General features: G+C 52.7%; 1 protein-coding gene and 1 non-coding gene across 2 annotated transcripts; both read right to left on the bottom strand.

The window, feature by feature from the left end:
* Nucleotides 1–5,842: 5,842 nt before the first annotated feature.
* Nucleotides 5,843–13,695, bottom strand: ODC1 (ornithine decarboxylase 1). Its single transcript, XM_045775999.2, has 12 exons — nucleotides 13,490–13,695; nucleotides 10,762–10,905; nucleotides 10,360–10,492; nucleotides 9,901–10,074; nucleotides 9,541–9,713; nucleotides 8,948–9,082; nucleotides 8,748–8,829; nucleotides 8,476–8,559; nucleotides 7,538–7,700; nucleotides 7,342–7,454; nucleotides 7,043–7,257; nucleotides 5,843–6,324 (listed from the first exon to the last, which is right to left on the bottom strand). The coding sequence occupies exons 3-12, from the start codon at nucleotides 10,459–10,461 to the stop codon at nucleotides 6,180–6,182; spliced, it is 1,386 nt and encodes a 461-aa protein (XP_045631955.1). The 5' UTR covers nucleotides 10,462–10,492; nucleotides 10,762–10,905; nucleotides 13,490–13,695; the 3' UTR covers nucleotides 5,843–6,179.
* Nucleotides 11,836–11,970, bottom strand: LOC123778584 (small nucleolar RNA SNORA42/SNORA80 family). Its single transcript, XR_006775953.1, has one exon. It is a non-coding gene; the product is annotated as a small nucleolar RNA SNORA42/SNORA80 family (small nucleolar RNA).
* Nucleotides 13,696–14,184: the final 489 nt, after the last annotated feature.

Genomic DNA, 14,184 nt, shown 5'->3' with positions numbered 1-14,184 from the left:
GCGTCGCTGTTCTGCTGGGACCACCGCGTTCTGCTGGCAAGGTCTTTGCGGCACACCGGCTCCACCTGCAGGCGACAAGGAGAGAGACGGGGGGGGGGGACAGGCCCCCCCAGACCCGCCACGTGCTGCCAGCGTTCTACGAGCCATCAGCCGGGCCTCTCAGGCTTGCTCAGGTCCCAGAGGTCAGCGGCAGAATCAGAACTAGCCACCTCATGCCCCCCGGCCGTGCCCCTTGCAGTGTGTGTGTGTGTGTGTGTGTGTGTGTGTGTGTGTCTGGGGACCCGCGGTGTGGTCGGTGCCTGAGCCTCTGCTGATGGGATTTGGCCGGTCCAGGTGTCTGTGTGTCTGAGTGTGGGTCTGTCCTGCATGGGGGGGTCATGGACACACAGCCAGGCACGTCCGGTGCAGAGACGTGGTGTCCCGAGTCTGATGCACCTGGCCTGGGCCTGTGTTGGCAAGTGGGTGGCGCCTGAAGACGTGGGTGAGGCCGCGGTCAGTGGCGGCCCTGGCAGCTCCCCCTAGGTGTGTGGGGCGGGAAGCCCCGTGCCCCTGGCCCTCAGCCTGGCCCAGAGCTGCTGCCGTGGCTCCCGTCCCCAGTTTGGGTGACAGTGGCCTTCCTGCCTCCTCCCCCCTGAAACTCGTGTTCACCTACACTCCGGGCCCTTTCTAAGGCTACATGCAAATGTCCCTTCCTCCAGAAAGCCATGCCCGCTCCCCCCAGACAGTGCCTGTACCCCGCCACCCACACGCACAGTGCTGCTTCCCTCGCATTGACCTCAGACTGTCCGTTCCTCTCCTCCCGGTCACCTTCGTCCCTGGACCCAGTGCCAGGCCTGGCATGGGATTAGTGGCTGGGGAATGACGACTGAGAGTCGGCATGTGGCCCATCCCCACTCCCAGGAGCTGCACCACTGCGGCCCTGGACACGGAGGCAGAGGTACGAGTCTCGGCTTGGCCACTGAGGAGCCTCGTGACCCTGGACAAGGCCCTCACTGTCCTCTCCTGGAAGACGGTGCCATTGACCCTGCGTGGTGGCTGCCAGAGGGAAGGGCTGCAGGGCCTTGGGGTAGGGTGAAGCCACCCCCTGGGTCAACATCTGCCCTTCAGGCTCTCCGGCTTGAGGGCCGCCAAGTGGCTCCTCGATCCCCCGGATATGGGGGCCACGGGGCCAGAGCCAGGGTTAGGACAGGACCCCCCCCCCCGTGGGGGCAGCTCTGGTGTGGGGAGAATGTGGGCCTGGGACCATGCAAAGATGGGGGTGACACTGGTAGCCTTAGGTACCAATGCATGGAGACAGGTGGGGACCTGGACCCCAGCTCTAAGGAGAGTGCAGTGGGGGGGGATCCCAGGAGAGCAGCACCCCTCTTCCTCCCCCACCCCCACACTGCTGCAGGGAGGCCGAGACTCAACATCACCATCTTACAGGAGAGGACAGGGAGGGCCTTTTCCAGGGCAAGTGGGGCAGTGGGCAGGGTCACCAGGTCACCTTCAGAGGTGGCTGGGGTGCTACTCCTGCAAGGGCAGGGCAGCAAGGCTATTCACAGGGCTGGTACAGCAGGTGTGAGGCAGGAGGGGCAACGGTGGGCCTGGGGAATGAGCTTCACTGATTGGGGCTCAGGAAGAGTTTTGGGGGGCAGTGGCCTGGTTATGGCCAAGGCTGCCTGGAGCCCCTTCCTCATAGCCCCGGATCCACTTCTGTAGAAGGCCCTGGATGGCTGTCTGAGCCAGGGCCTGCTCCTGTTCCCACGACCTCCTGGCAGTCAGGGCTCTTCAGTCAAACGTTGCTAAGTGTGTGACCTGACAGTTTGGTCACAGCTCCCAGCTGGGCAGATGAGCCTGGAGCACAAAGTGCTGCTGCCCCCTGGTGGCTGCGGCCGGGAGGGCGGTCTCAGGCTTGGGGGTGGTAATCTCCAAAGCCTCCCGCCTGGTTTCAGAGCCACTGGGGCCTGCTTCTTATAGCTTTCTGTCCCTGTGCCACTTGTCAGATCGGGAGACTGAGGCTCCGAGGAGCACTTGACTGTCTGTGAGCCACACAGCGCACGGAGGCTGGGGCTGGGCTCCTGATACCCGGGACTCCGAGGCCTTTCGATAGTGTCGCCCAGTTAAATTTCAATTCCAGACAACGAATATGTGTCCCACGCGGTCTCATATTTCTATTTGCTGAGTCTGGCAACTCTACTTGTCAAGCTAGGGAGCTGAGTACTCGTGCACCGTCCCCGGGGCGGATCAGAAGCAGCGGGGGCCAGGCCACCTCACAGCCACCCCCAGGGCCCGTCTGCTCACGGCCCTCCCCATTTTAGAGTCAGGAGTGAGGATGGAACAATCCGCTCCCAGAAATAGCAGCAAGGACTTCTCAGGTGCTGGCACTCGGGGCCCAGCATTCTGAGCTTCACTGACCCTCCCTCGGAACAGCCTCCAGTGAGGGACCCGGGAGGCCCTGTCACTAGCAGGGCCGGGCAGGGATGGGGCCGGGAGGGGCTGGGTCTGCGCAGCTCCAGGTGCCCCCTGGGCAGGGGTCTGGAGCCACAGGGGCTGCTGCTGTCTCGGCGGGGAAGGAGCCTGAGGGAGCCACAGCCCGTCCTTGCGGGGAGAGGAGGCTCATTCCCGCCACGGCTCTTTCTTCAGCGGGTGACCAGGAGCACGACCGGCCAGGGAAGCAGAGACCTCCTTACTCTTAGGTCCTCCTGACTTGCCGGCTTCCTCTGGCTCCAGGCTCGGCAGCGCACCTGCAGGCCAGCTGAGGCGCCGAGGGCATGGGGAGTCACGTGGCTGGCCTCTGCCCACGGCCGTGGGGCGCGACTGGGCCAATTTATTTCTGAGCCTCTGTCCTCACTTGGGAGGCCCGTGATTTAAGATCAGGAATGCGGACACGTGTAGAAGTTCTGTGCAGTCTCAGGCCCCGATTCTCTTTCCACCGTTTGTCAGCTCTTCCAGAAAGGCTCTGCGCACACGCGGGGATGTGCGTACATGCACGCACGCGCACACACACACACACAGTTCGCTGGGCACACGGCAGCACACGACACGCCGCTCCTCACCCTGCTCCTTCTCTCTGGCTGGAGGGCAGCCCCGGCAGCTCCCGCAGGTTCGAGCAGCCACGGGCCCCTCCACTGGGCATCTTGACCATCCCGACTCGACAGACACGTGGGGGTGTTTCCATGTGCTGTTACAGGGCACAGGGAAGAGGCTGTAAGGGTGTTTCTGGTTGACAAGCCTTAGACTTGCTGGCTCCGAGAGTTCCGACTATGTGGTATTGCGCGACAGCCTCCAAAGAGATTCCTCCCACTGATCCCTTTCCTGTCTGGGGTGGGAGCACGCCTGCTGAGCCAGGACGAGGAGACCCCTTCATCTGCCCACCGGACATGGGACGCAGTCTGTTTTAACGTGCGTTTCTCTGAGTTTGGAAATCTCACACTTACTTTCCGATAATCCACATTTGTGTCTTGTCTATTTTATATTATGTTGTCCTTTTAGTGACCAGAGCTCTTCTAATACGAAGTCAGCCCTGATCATATGGTTCCATTTGTCCCTTACCTTTCTGACCTCAAATGTTTTGTGTCTGCTCTGTTACAACTCTCACCTCAAATGTATGATTGTCAGGAGTCAGGGAGGCTCTTGCTCTTTCCGGGTGCTGGCCCACTTTCCCCACACCACCCCATCTCTGGAGTGGGGGGAGGGCCCTGTGAGCTGTATTCCTAAGATGCTCCCGGAGTGAACTGAATGCAGAACCTGCCAGGCTGGGACTCCTGCCTTCGTCTTGGACCAACAGCTTAGACTCCCGGGCCCTTCCCGTGAGGGGCCTGTCTGCAGTCTCCAGGACTTTCAGGAGGAAAATTCACCCGCTGCCTGGTAGAGCCAGAGCCACAGTCACTTCACACTCTAAGTCTGAAGTGTCCAGTTTCTGTGAATGACTAGACATATGAGCGTGGGGAGAAGCAGAGGGAGAGGGAGACACAGATTCCGTGCTGAGCATGGAGCCCCATCTCACGACCCCAAGATCATGACCTGAGCCCAGATCAAGAGTCAGATGCTCAACCAACGAGGCACTCCAGTGCCCACAGACAGTGCCATCTTTCACCACCACGTGGCAATGGTAACTGTACACGCCACCCTAGGACTTGGAGGGCCTTGAGGAGTGTTGACACATACCCTGCATCTGAGATCTCCATCCTGTGACTGAACTCACTTGCCCACTCCCGGGTGTAAGGACCAGAGAAGGCCATTTGGCCCAGGCCAGGCCACATTACCCTCCAGACCCGAACGTGGCCTTGGCAAAGCCCAGGGAACTCTGGGGGCTTAGAAGTGGTTAAGCAGGCTGTCCAGAGTGAGGCTGGGGCTGTCGTGTGGCGGAAGGGGACAACCTGGAGCTGTTTCCGTCCCCATTGGCACTGGCCAGCTGGGTGGACTGGCGGAGAGAAGAGCAGTGTCCAGGTCCTTGGCACACTTTGAGTGGAAAGGACACTCTCCCCCTTTCTCTTTTCCATCCAAGCTCACTGGTGCCACTAGGAGATCTCAATCCCTTCCCGTCCAAGTACGAGGCCTAATTTACCAAGATGCCAGGCTTGGTGACCAGCTCCCATTTCTCAACACCAGTTCCTTTATTTTGAACATCCGGAGGACTCAGAAAAGCACGTGCTCACAGAAGTGGGACAGTCAGTGGAAGAGGTTTTTCCCTCTCCCTGGCCCCCACTCTGGTCAGAACTATTTTGTTTGTAGCTCCTGAGAGATACTACGTACGTACTTACGGCAACTACAACTGTATTCTCAGGTCTAGGAAGGGAGAGCAGAGCTGGGGACATGCCCGGCCTGAGCCTGGCTGAGCAGCCGAGGAAGCGGGAACTCCGCAACCACGGCAGTGTCCGTGTGGAACTCGGGTCGTGGGGGGGCGGGGAGTGGCTTTTCAGGAAACAGGTCGTTCCCCTCAAAGCCTTTGGTAAATGTACTAACAAATGTACTAAGACAGCACCTGCTGAAGGGCTTGGCTTCATTTCTTCCCAAGATGAAAGGCCCTGCAGCACTCCCTCCCCTCTGGACTCCGTGGTCTTCCCCTCTGCTGAGGCTGGAGGACAGTGCTGCCCAGGGACAGCGGGGACTAGAGGCTTTCCTAGAGCCACATCTGGCTTTTGCACGGCCTTCCTTCCCCACGTAGGGCTACTGTAAGATTGGAGAGGCTCATCTTGGGGGTTCCAGAGTACGAGAGCCTGATGTCGTTTTGCGGGGAGGAGGAGTAGGAGTTGAGTAAGAGAACACAGAAGGCCGGTGGTCAGAGTCAAAGGAGGCAGAGATCTACAGCACAGGACAACTGTTGTTGAGTTTATGAAGACACGCGGACTGCCCCATGTTGTACCACATTCCTAACCTGCAGCTCTGCAACTTGTCCCCGGAGGGAAGACAAGTGGGAGGAACATCTGTCCCGCAGGCAGCGCTCGGGGGCCTCCAGGGGCCTTCCCTGGCCACAGCCCCGACAGGAGGCATGTAACAAAGGGCTCTGGGCCCTCCCACGGCCGCTTCTGGGGACACGCAGGGCGGGCGGAGCCACGTCAGCAGCAGAGGGGAAGGTCTGCCTCACCCATGCTTTCCTTCTACCTACGTGGGGGCTGGAGCCGCTGTTCCCTGGGAGGGGCCGCGGCGAACCTCCCCCAAGACGCGTGCACTTGAAACAGAAGTGCTGAACAGGAAGACGGCATTTCGATGGATGGATTTTCAAAATATTGAAAACCACCAACTCCTAAGTCCGAAAACCACCAACTCCTAAGTCCTCTGGGACAAGACATCAATTTCCACTTACAAAACACATTCAAGGTGAGCCATCCGGAATGGACACACAGCAGAAACTCCCCGATGCCTCATTATTCCAAGATACTTTATTTTTAAAACAGGTCACAACACTAAGCTTTCGGCCCGTTCTGCCAACGTACAAGCTACAAACGCTTGCTCAGCAGCGGAGGGGCACGCCTTAGTATTATGTTTGAAAATTGCATAAAAATCCATATAAAACAAATATTCAAATAGTTTCCATAGGAACACAGATAAGTGACCCCATCGCCTAGTCTTCCATATTGTTGAATCCGTGCCAACCCTACTTAGACATTTCAAAACGAGCAGGAATGAAGTTAAACGGTCCCCCCAAACCCCCCAATTCAAGCTAAACTCGAAGGTAACAGCTACAGGAGTGGCACCTACACGTTAATGCTGGCCGAAGCGCAGGCGGCCGGGGGGCGCTTCAGCCCGCTCTCCCGGGCGCAGGACACGGGCAGGGTGCTGACGTCCTGCTCCTCCACCTCGGCTGGGAAGTCGTGGTTCCGGATCTGCTGCCTCAGTTGCCTGAGAGAGAAGTGGCACATTCAGAAACCCGGAGTCCCCGGAACGGGCAGCTTCACACGAGAGTCACTCGCTCGGGAGTCTATTTACCTCCTGGGTTACTACGTCATCGGGAGGCAATTCAATGTATTTCTAAAGCAAGCCTTTCTTCAGGAGCACCTTTTCGGTAACAGGGAAAGCACAAGTCATGTGCGTTCTTTACAATATCCTGTTTATGCAAAATACCCTGAGAGTTCTTTTGAAATAGGTACACCTTTGTAAAAATCTGAAAACAGATACAGATCAGTATCACCAGCGGATTTTCTTTTCATTTCTATTTTCCAAATTTTCTAAAGCATATTTTCTTTCTTTCTTTCTCTTTTTTTTTAATTATTTATTTGACAGAGAGACAGAGACAGCCAGCGAGAGAGGGAGCACAAGCAGGGGCAGCGGCAGAGGAAGAAGCAGGCTCCCAGCGCAGCAGGGAGCCTGATGCGGGGCTCGATCCCCGGGTCCTGGGATCACACGCTGAACTGAAGGCAGACGCTTAACGACTGAGCCACCCAGGAGTCCCTAAAGTATAAATTCCTAATACAGGCAGAAAATGAACTATTTTTCAAAACCTTGTTAGCATTTAAATCAAATCTAAACAAGACGATTTCTTATTCAGCCAGACAAGAGCCAGCAGAAACCCCGGAAGAAATCTGTTATCAAACCACAGACATGCGTCGTTGTCACTAACCATGTCGGTCCCGACATCACATAGTAGATAGTTGGCCTCTGGAATCCATTGAAGGTCGAAGCAGCAGCCACAGTGTAAGCACCCATGTTTTCAAAGACCATCCAATCGCCCACGTGCATCTCGGGCAAGTCGCAGCGCTCGACAATGCGATCCAGGCCATCACATGTTGGTCCCCATATGCTAGTTGAATAGTACTTCTCATCCGGTTTGGGTCTCTACATTCGAGAGAGAAAAGTGACTAGCTACCCTTGTTCTGACCACGCATGCTCACTGCTGTGCATACTATGTTCGGAAGGTACCTTCTGCAGAAGGGGCTTCACGTGTGCATGATCATAGAGGATACAATTGAAAGACCCGTACACTCCATCGTTCACGTAATACATAAAGGTTTGTTCACTCGACTCGTCTTCATCTGGAAAGGCACAAAGAGACTCAATTACCACTTTCTGTACCAACGTACAGCTGTGCGTGCCACGATTCGCCCTTTATACGTACCATCAGAGCCTGTCTGTTCCTTTAATACGAGTTTTTTGGCAATGATGTTAACTGCGAGCGTGAAGGCTGATGCAACGTAGTATCTGCCGGGCTCGGCTATGATTCTCACTCCCGAGTCGGCCGGGAAGTACTTGTCCAGGGCTGGGTTGATAACACTGGTGATCTACGAGAGACAGACGAGGACAGTCATCAAGGGGAGCTCACGGCAGAGCGAAAACCAGTGCTGTGATAGGACATCATAAAAGACGTGAGAGCAGCCATCAGCAGGGAGGGTTACTGTCCAACAACAGCCCAAGAAAAACCAACAAACCAGCATCTCCCTAAAAACCAGGCTGCATATCCCTGTGGTTTCGTCTGGAGTCCCCTCTGGATACCGCCTACCCTTTACAAGATGTTATGGGTAGGATTCTATCAAACAACACTTTATTACTCCTTACTGAGGTTATCAAGATGCCTAAATATTTTAATCTATCAAATACATGCCAACAGGATAAAACTCTATTCTGCCTAGCTCACAAAACTTTAGTAAGAAGGTGGATCGATTTCATAAACTCCGCCACGTAATGGTTCACTTGGTAAGACGTCCACTTCAACTTCCTAAGTGACTAAAACAGTTAAGATGTTCAAAGAAAAGTACAAAATTCAGAAAACCCCATTCGGGGTAATGATGTCTGAAGTCCGCACACTCTTTCCATAGCAACATTTCCTAAAATAATCAACTATTTTCCACAATTTGGGGGGAAATGACTCATTGTCGTTTAGAAAACCAAAGCACATTAATTACAATTTTAAACAGCACAGAACTCACTGAAGATATCACACCAAAACATTCTTATGTTTGTGTAATTTCTTTTCGTATTACTTAAAACACATAAGTTCTGAAATACACCAAAATGAAACTTGCTAAAATAGCTATGAAGATTTTGGTTATAAATTACCTCTTCAAATTTAAGCTTTACATCCTCAGATCCAGGAAAGCCACCACCGATATCAAGCAGATACATGTTGAAACCAAACTCAGCCTAAAGGTAAGAAAGTTGAGTCAATCGAGTAGCCAGACTGATAACAAGTCATGAAAATGTATGCAGTGGATGGGTGTAAGCCTCTGGAATATGGGATGACTACTGCAAAAGGTTAATTCTAGAACTGAGTCTAGTTACAGCCCTGCTCCCCACCCCGCCACCCCGGAATTGGGTTTGTGTATACTCACTCCCATGTCGAAGACACAGCGGGCATCAGAGATCGCTTGTACAAAGGTCTCAGGATCCGTGCAGCCACTTCCCACGTGGAAGCTGGGGTAAAGAAAGCAGAATATGCTATTTCTTAAAATTACTATTTACAGTGGGAGAAAACCTATTAAAACGTGCATTGTCTTGTATCTTAGCCTCTACGCCACCACCAAGATCTCACCTGACACCGATGACATCAATATTTAGCTCTCTTGCCCGTTCCAAAAGAAGCCTGCTGGTTTTGAGTGTGGCACCAAATTTAACACTGAGGCGACAGACTGCTTTGGAATCATCAGTGGCAATCCGCAAAACCAACCTAGAAGCAGAAAAATTGTATCAAATTTCCCATGACAGAAGACCACTTATAGCCAATGGTTAAAATAAATAGAAATCTGTGGCTCTGATACCTTGTGGATTGAGTCTCATATTTTTTTTTTTAAAGGATTTTTATTTATTTACTTGAGAAAGAACGAGACAGAGAACAGAGGGAGAGGGAGAAGCAGACTCCCCGCTGAGCAGAGAGCCCGATGCGGGGCTCGATCCCAGGACCCTGGAATCATGCCCTGAGCCGAAGGCAGACACTTGACCAACTGAGCCTCCCAGGTGCCCTCAGAGTCTCCTATGGCTTTATTCGTCAAGAGGATTTAAGATTTTCTACTTTGCCTCTGACCCAGCACACTTTTACTAAAGTACAGAAATCTCAAAACTGGAAACGTGAATTTGACAGCGTGCAGATCCCATCTGCGACCCTGCCCTCAAATAGCAGTCACTCACTTTGCCTTTGGATGTGCCCTGGCAACTTTCATCAACTCAACTTCACTATCAAAAGTCATCATCTGGACTCCATTGTTCGCAGCGTACTTAATCTGAGACACTTGTTTACAAGGATTTGCATAGATAATCCTCTCTGGAGGCACCCCGAGACTTTGGACCAACTGTATCTCGGTCTGAAAAAGATGAGAGAGTACATTATGTATATGAAACTAATCAATGAAAGAAACAGGAAAACGTAGGAATTCGGTCTCCCCACTTTCATTACTGTCTATTGCCCAAAAACACAACTTTGATCTGCCCCGTTGGGAACACCAGGGCCACCTGAGATCATCGTTTTTGAGTCCCGCTGCTTTTGCTTACCTTGCTGGCACAGTCAAATCCTGTCCCAATGGTAGCGAGGGTCTTCACTATGGTTCTGCTATCGTTGCATTTGACTGCATAAAAGGGGCTGACCCGAGGAAGAGCTTTTAACCATCTCAGATGTTTCTTTAGAATGTCTCCAAGGTCGGCGACATAGAAGGCATCCTTATCATCCTACAGCAAAAGTGGTTGTGGGGAACTCATTAGCGACCTAATCATACTTCCCCCATGCAGCCTCCCCTCTTGTTCCCATCCGTCTCAATGAATCCTCTTCTCTTTACCCTGGTCACTGACACGAACATCACTATTACCGCTGAGTGATCCATAGCTAATAAATTCTGAATTCCCTAACAAGACAGGTGAGTTCCATTACATTTCCTTAGGACCCCAGTGAAGTTTCTCACTCATCTGCCCAGCATTTTCAAAGCTGCACTGCTAGCATGGACTCAAAATGCTTACCGAAGATGAAACTTCATTAATTTTTTGGTCCAGAATATCCTTGGCAGTAAAGCCTTCATCGAGGAAATGGCAGTCTAACTCTGCATTACTGAAGTTGTTCATGGTTTCTTGAAGTTCCTTGAAACGTAACAAACTGCAAAGAGGGTGGAGAAATTTACTCAGAAGCCATTGCAATACTCAGTAATTTTTTGAAAAATTTTATTTATTTACTTATTTGAGAGAGACAGTGCAGGGAAGAGGCAAAGGGAGAGGCAGACTCCCCGCTGAGCAGGGAGTCAGATTCGGGGCTAGATTCTGGGACTCCAGGATCATGGACCTGGGCCTAAGGAAGATGCTTAACTGACTGAGCCATCCAGGCACCCCAATACACAGTAATTCTTAACAAAAACCATGAATACTTACATGGAAAACTAAGAGATGGAATTTAAAGAAATTATTGCCAGCTTCTCACAAAGGCAATTCTCCGGAATTCCAAGTCCTGGGGAAGATGCGTGTGCCCCCGGTGCAGCAGTGGAAATGTTCTGATAAACACAATCTGCTGTCCACCTTAGGAACACATCAAATGGAAAGATCAGGCCCTGATGGTGATGCAAGCACACAGGAAGGAGGGCTGCTCAAGCGCTCTCTGTGTAGTCAGCTCGCTCACTGGATTTGGGAACCCCGCTCTTCCAAGTCACAGGAATCCATAAACCTCTCCACCATCCAAGCACACGGCAGATTCAACACCCGACTTTCTCAAAGGAACGCACGAAAATTCTATACATACTACTATATACCTCAAAATAAGCACTTCAAATAGTCATGCTAAAACACCTACCGAAAGGCTTCAGAATCATCACTTCACTAAAATGGAACAATTTTTATAATGGCCAGTTTATCTGGTTTTAGGGATGCGTTAGCTCTTTGGAAGCTCAAAATAGCATTTCAGTAATTACTGAAAGGCGCCTTATAAACATCTACCTCCCGTTTTCACTAAGTCTTACACAGAACTTTTAATAACTAAAAGGCATTGTGGAAACGTCTAAGGCTAAACTTACTGAGTGCTCTTGTTTCCTAAGAATTTTATGAGCTAATTTTTTATGCTGTTTTATTTTCAAGCCAAGCATGTGTTTTTACAGTGCAATCTTCTTATCAACAGACTATATTACAGTCGCTGTATCTGATCAGAAATCAGCGTTCTTAAACCAGTGTTGCCTATCACCACGTCCGTGATTCTGCAAATCTCATCTGTCCTTACGGGCACCCTCATCCTTGCTTAGCTATGAACAATAATCACATGGAAGTAATTTTTGGCTAACTTTATAAATAACAAAAGCAAGGAAACAAACATGAATTATGAATAAGCAAAAATAAAGCTCATAACATTCAGAGCCACTGACCTTGGTCTTCAAGAAATGTGACAGTGGTGAATGAGCTATCTTAAAATTATTGATTTTAACTTATTTATAACTTCTGCTAGGCAGGACTTTCTTTTTTCACTGTGCGACCCACTTCAGTGCCTGCAGCCTACGGCACAGAGGCCAGGCAATGGTTCGGGGCCACAGTTTGCTCTGGCACGGGGCACTATGAGAGGCCCACAGGGACGGGCCTGCCATAAATCCAAACCCATGCATGGTAGAACTTGTCCTTTGTTGTTGTTGTGTGGTTTTTTCTTTCTTAAGATTTTATTTATTTTTTTAAATCTCTACACCCAAACGTGGGGCTCGAACTTACAACCCCAGGATCACCCATGATCGAGAGTCGCACGCTCTACCGACTGAGCCAGTCGGCCGCCCCTGGTAGAACTTGTTTTAAGACTTGATCTAATGTGACTTTCCATTGTCAATCTCCTACGTTACCAAAACCACCTCTAGGGGAAGTCAAGAGACTAAAGGGACAGAAAACCCTTTTTGTCTATATAATTAACACTTAACACAGGTACACGCAGTGACAGACTAGGCTATTTAGTTAGGGTCTTGTTAAAAAGCTTTACAATGTTCAAGCTTAAACTTGGGAAGTTATTATTTTGAAACATGTTACTATTAAGTATCTTTTGAAGCTTTATTTTAGTAACTTGCAATAGAAAGAAATTTCACCTTTTAGCGGTCTGTAGAGCTAAGTTACTTAAAATGATGGGTCAGTGAGCACAGGATAGCACTTTTCTGCTATGAAATTCTTTCCTGCTAATTGGGAAGTACTATACAAGAGACAGAGACAAATTTAAACAAACTGAAAAAAATTTCACAAGTCAACTAAACTATGCCCAATTTTAGCTTTAAGGTCAACACATTCTTTGTCCTCCCCAGACGTTTCTAAGAGGTTCTGCTCCCCACACTTACCAATTATTTGGGATTCTCCAACAACCACAATCAGGTTTTTGGTTTTTTTTTTAATGTGAGGGCTGCCTCCTACGTATAAGTCTGTTCGCCTGAACTGAGATCTCCATATTTTAGGCCTTTCTTAAATCTCTTAAGTCATTCAAAGTTCCTTACACAGACAATTCTAAGGCACAGCTAATGGGGAATGTATTAGCATAGTTACTACAAGGCTATTTTGTATCATAGCTCCAGCAATTCTGGCGAATTTCTACACTGGGTCATTTCCTCTGTACACAAAAACTAAGAGAAACAAAATTCCAGGACAGAGAGGCAGAATGGTCCGCCTCATCCTAATAAAAGTGAGCTGGGCGATGGGAGCCCGAGACCTGCACGGGCTCGCTCACACCTCTCCTGCACCTGCTGCCGGGCTTGCCACATGGGTTTTAAAAAAAGAATAGCGGTTGAAAGAACCACGGACCTTCCCAACAGCTTCCGGCTCAGAATCCCCACTGACGTGGTTCGGAAGAGGTGAGACGCAGTCCCCTCCAGCCCTGGCTGCCCTAAGCCGGGGGGCGATCCGGGGCAGAAGGGCCGCGGCGAGGGTGGCCGCCGGGCGCGCGCAGAGTCTGGGGGTCCGAAGTGCCGCTTCACGGGGGAACTCAGGCCCCGGACAGTAGCGGCTCACCAGGGTAGGGACCTGTGGCCGGCGCGACGACCACGTGTCCCTCGCAGCTCCAGGCGCGGGGTCAGTCCCGGGCCTCCAGCCCGCCGCGCAGGGACACGTGGCCGTCCCCCCTCCCGCCTCCCAACCGGCCGGACGCGCCCCCTCTCACCTTAGAGCGCACCGGTGCCGCGGGCCAGCCCCATGGAGATGCCGCCGCCGAGCGCGCAGGACCGCCGGCCGCCCCGCCGCCCCCGTCAGCCGGCCGCCCGCCGCCTCGCTCCCTCCCGCGGAAGACCGCCGGCCCGAGGTGGCGCCGGAGCTCTGGCAGAGGGGCGGCGGCGGCGGAGGCTTAGGGGACTGACAAAGCCGACGCGCCGCCGCTCCGCTACTTATAGCACCGCGCGTGTCGTCATGGAGACGCACCAGCTCAAACCAGCCGCGATCGGTTCCGTCCGGGCGTCCTCCGAGGAAGGGGGCGGAGCGCGGCGGCGGCGGCCAACCCGGGGCCGGAGGGAGGATGGGGGGCGCGGGCCCTTCAACGTCAGCGGCTCCGAGCACCACCCGGCCCGCCCCCGGCCTCGCGCCCCTCCCGGCCCTGCGGCAGGTTTGCGCACGCGCACGACGCCGCAGGGCGCTTCCAGCGGCCTCGCACCCCTCCCGGCCCTGCGGCAGACACGCGCACGCGCACGCGCTCGCCGCCTCAGGGCTCCCCCTGCGGCCTCGCGCCCTTCCCGGCCCTGCGGCGGGCACGCGCACGCGCACGAAGCCTCAGATCCCGGGCCCTCCGGCACCCGTTGCTCTGCTGGACCTCAACCCTGGGGCAGGAGCGGGCGCCGCAGAATTGGGAAACCTGCAGCTGATAGA

The sequence above is a fragment of the Ursus americanus genome, chromosome 7, assembly GCF_024610735.1.
Source record: "Ursus americanus isolate L20-20 chromosome 7, mUrsAme1.1.p, whole genome shotgun sequence".
NCBI classification, from domain to species: Eukaryota; Metazoa; Chordata; class Mammalia; order Carnivora; family Ursidae; genus Ursus; species Ursus americanus.
The sequence above is the reverse complement of the archived record's forward strand: the minus strand, read 5'-3'. Positions and strand labels throughout refer to the sequence as shown.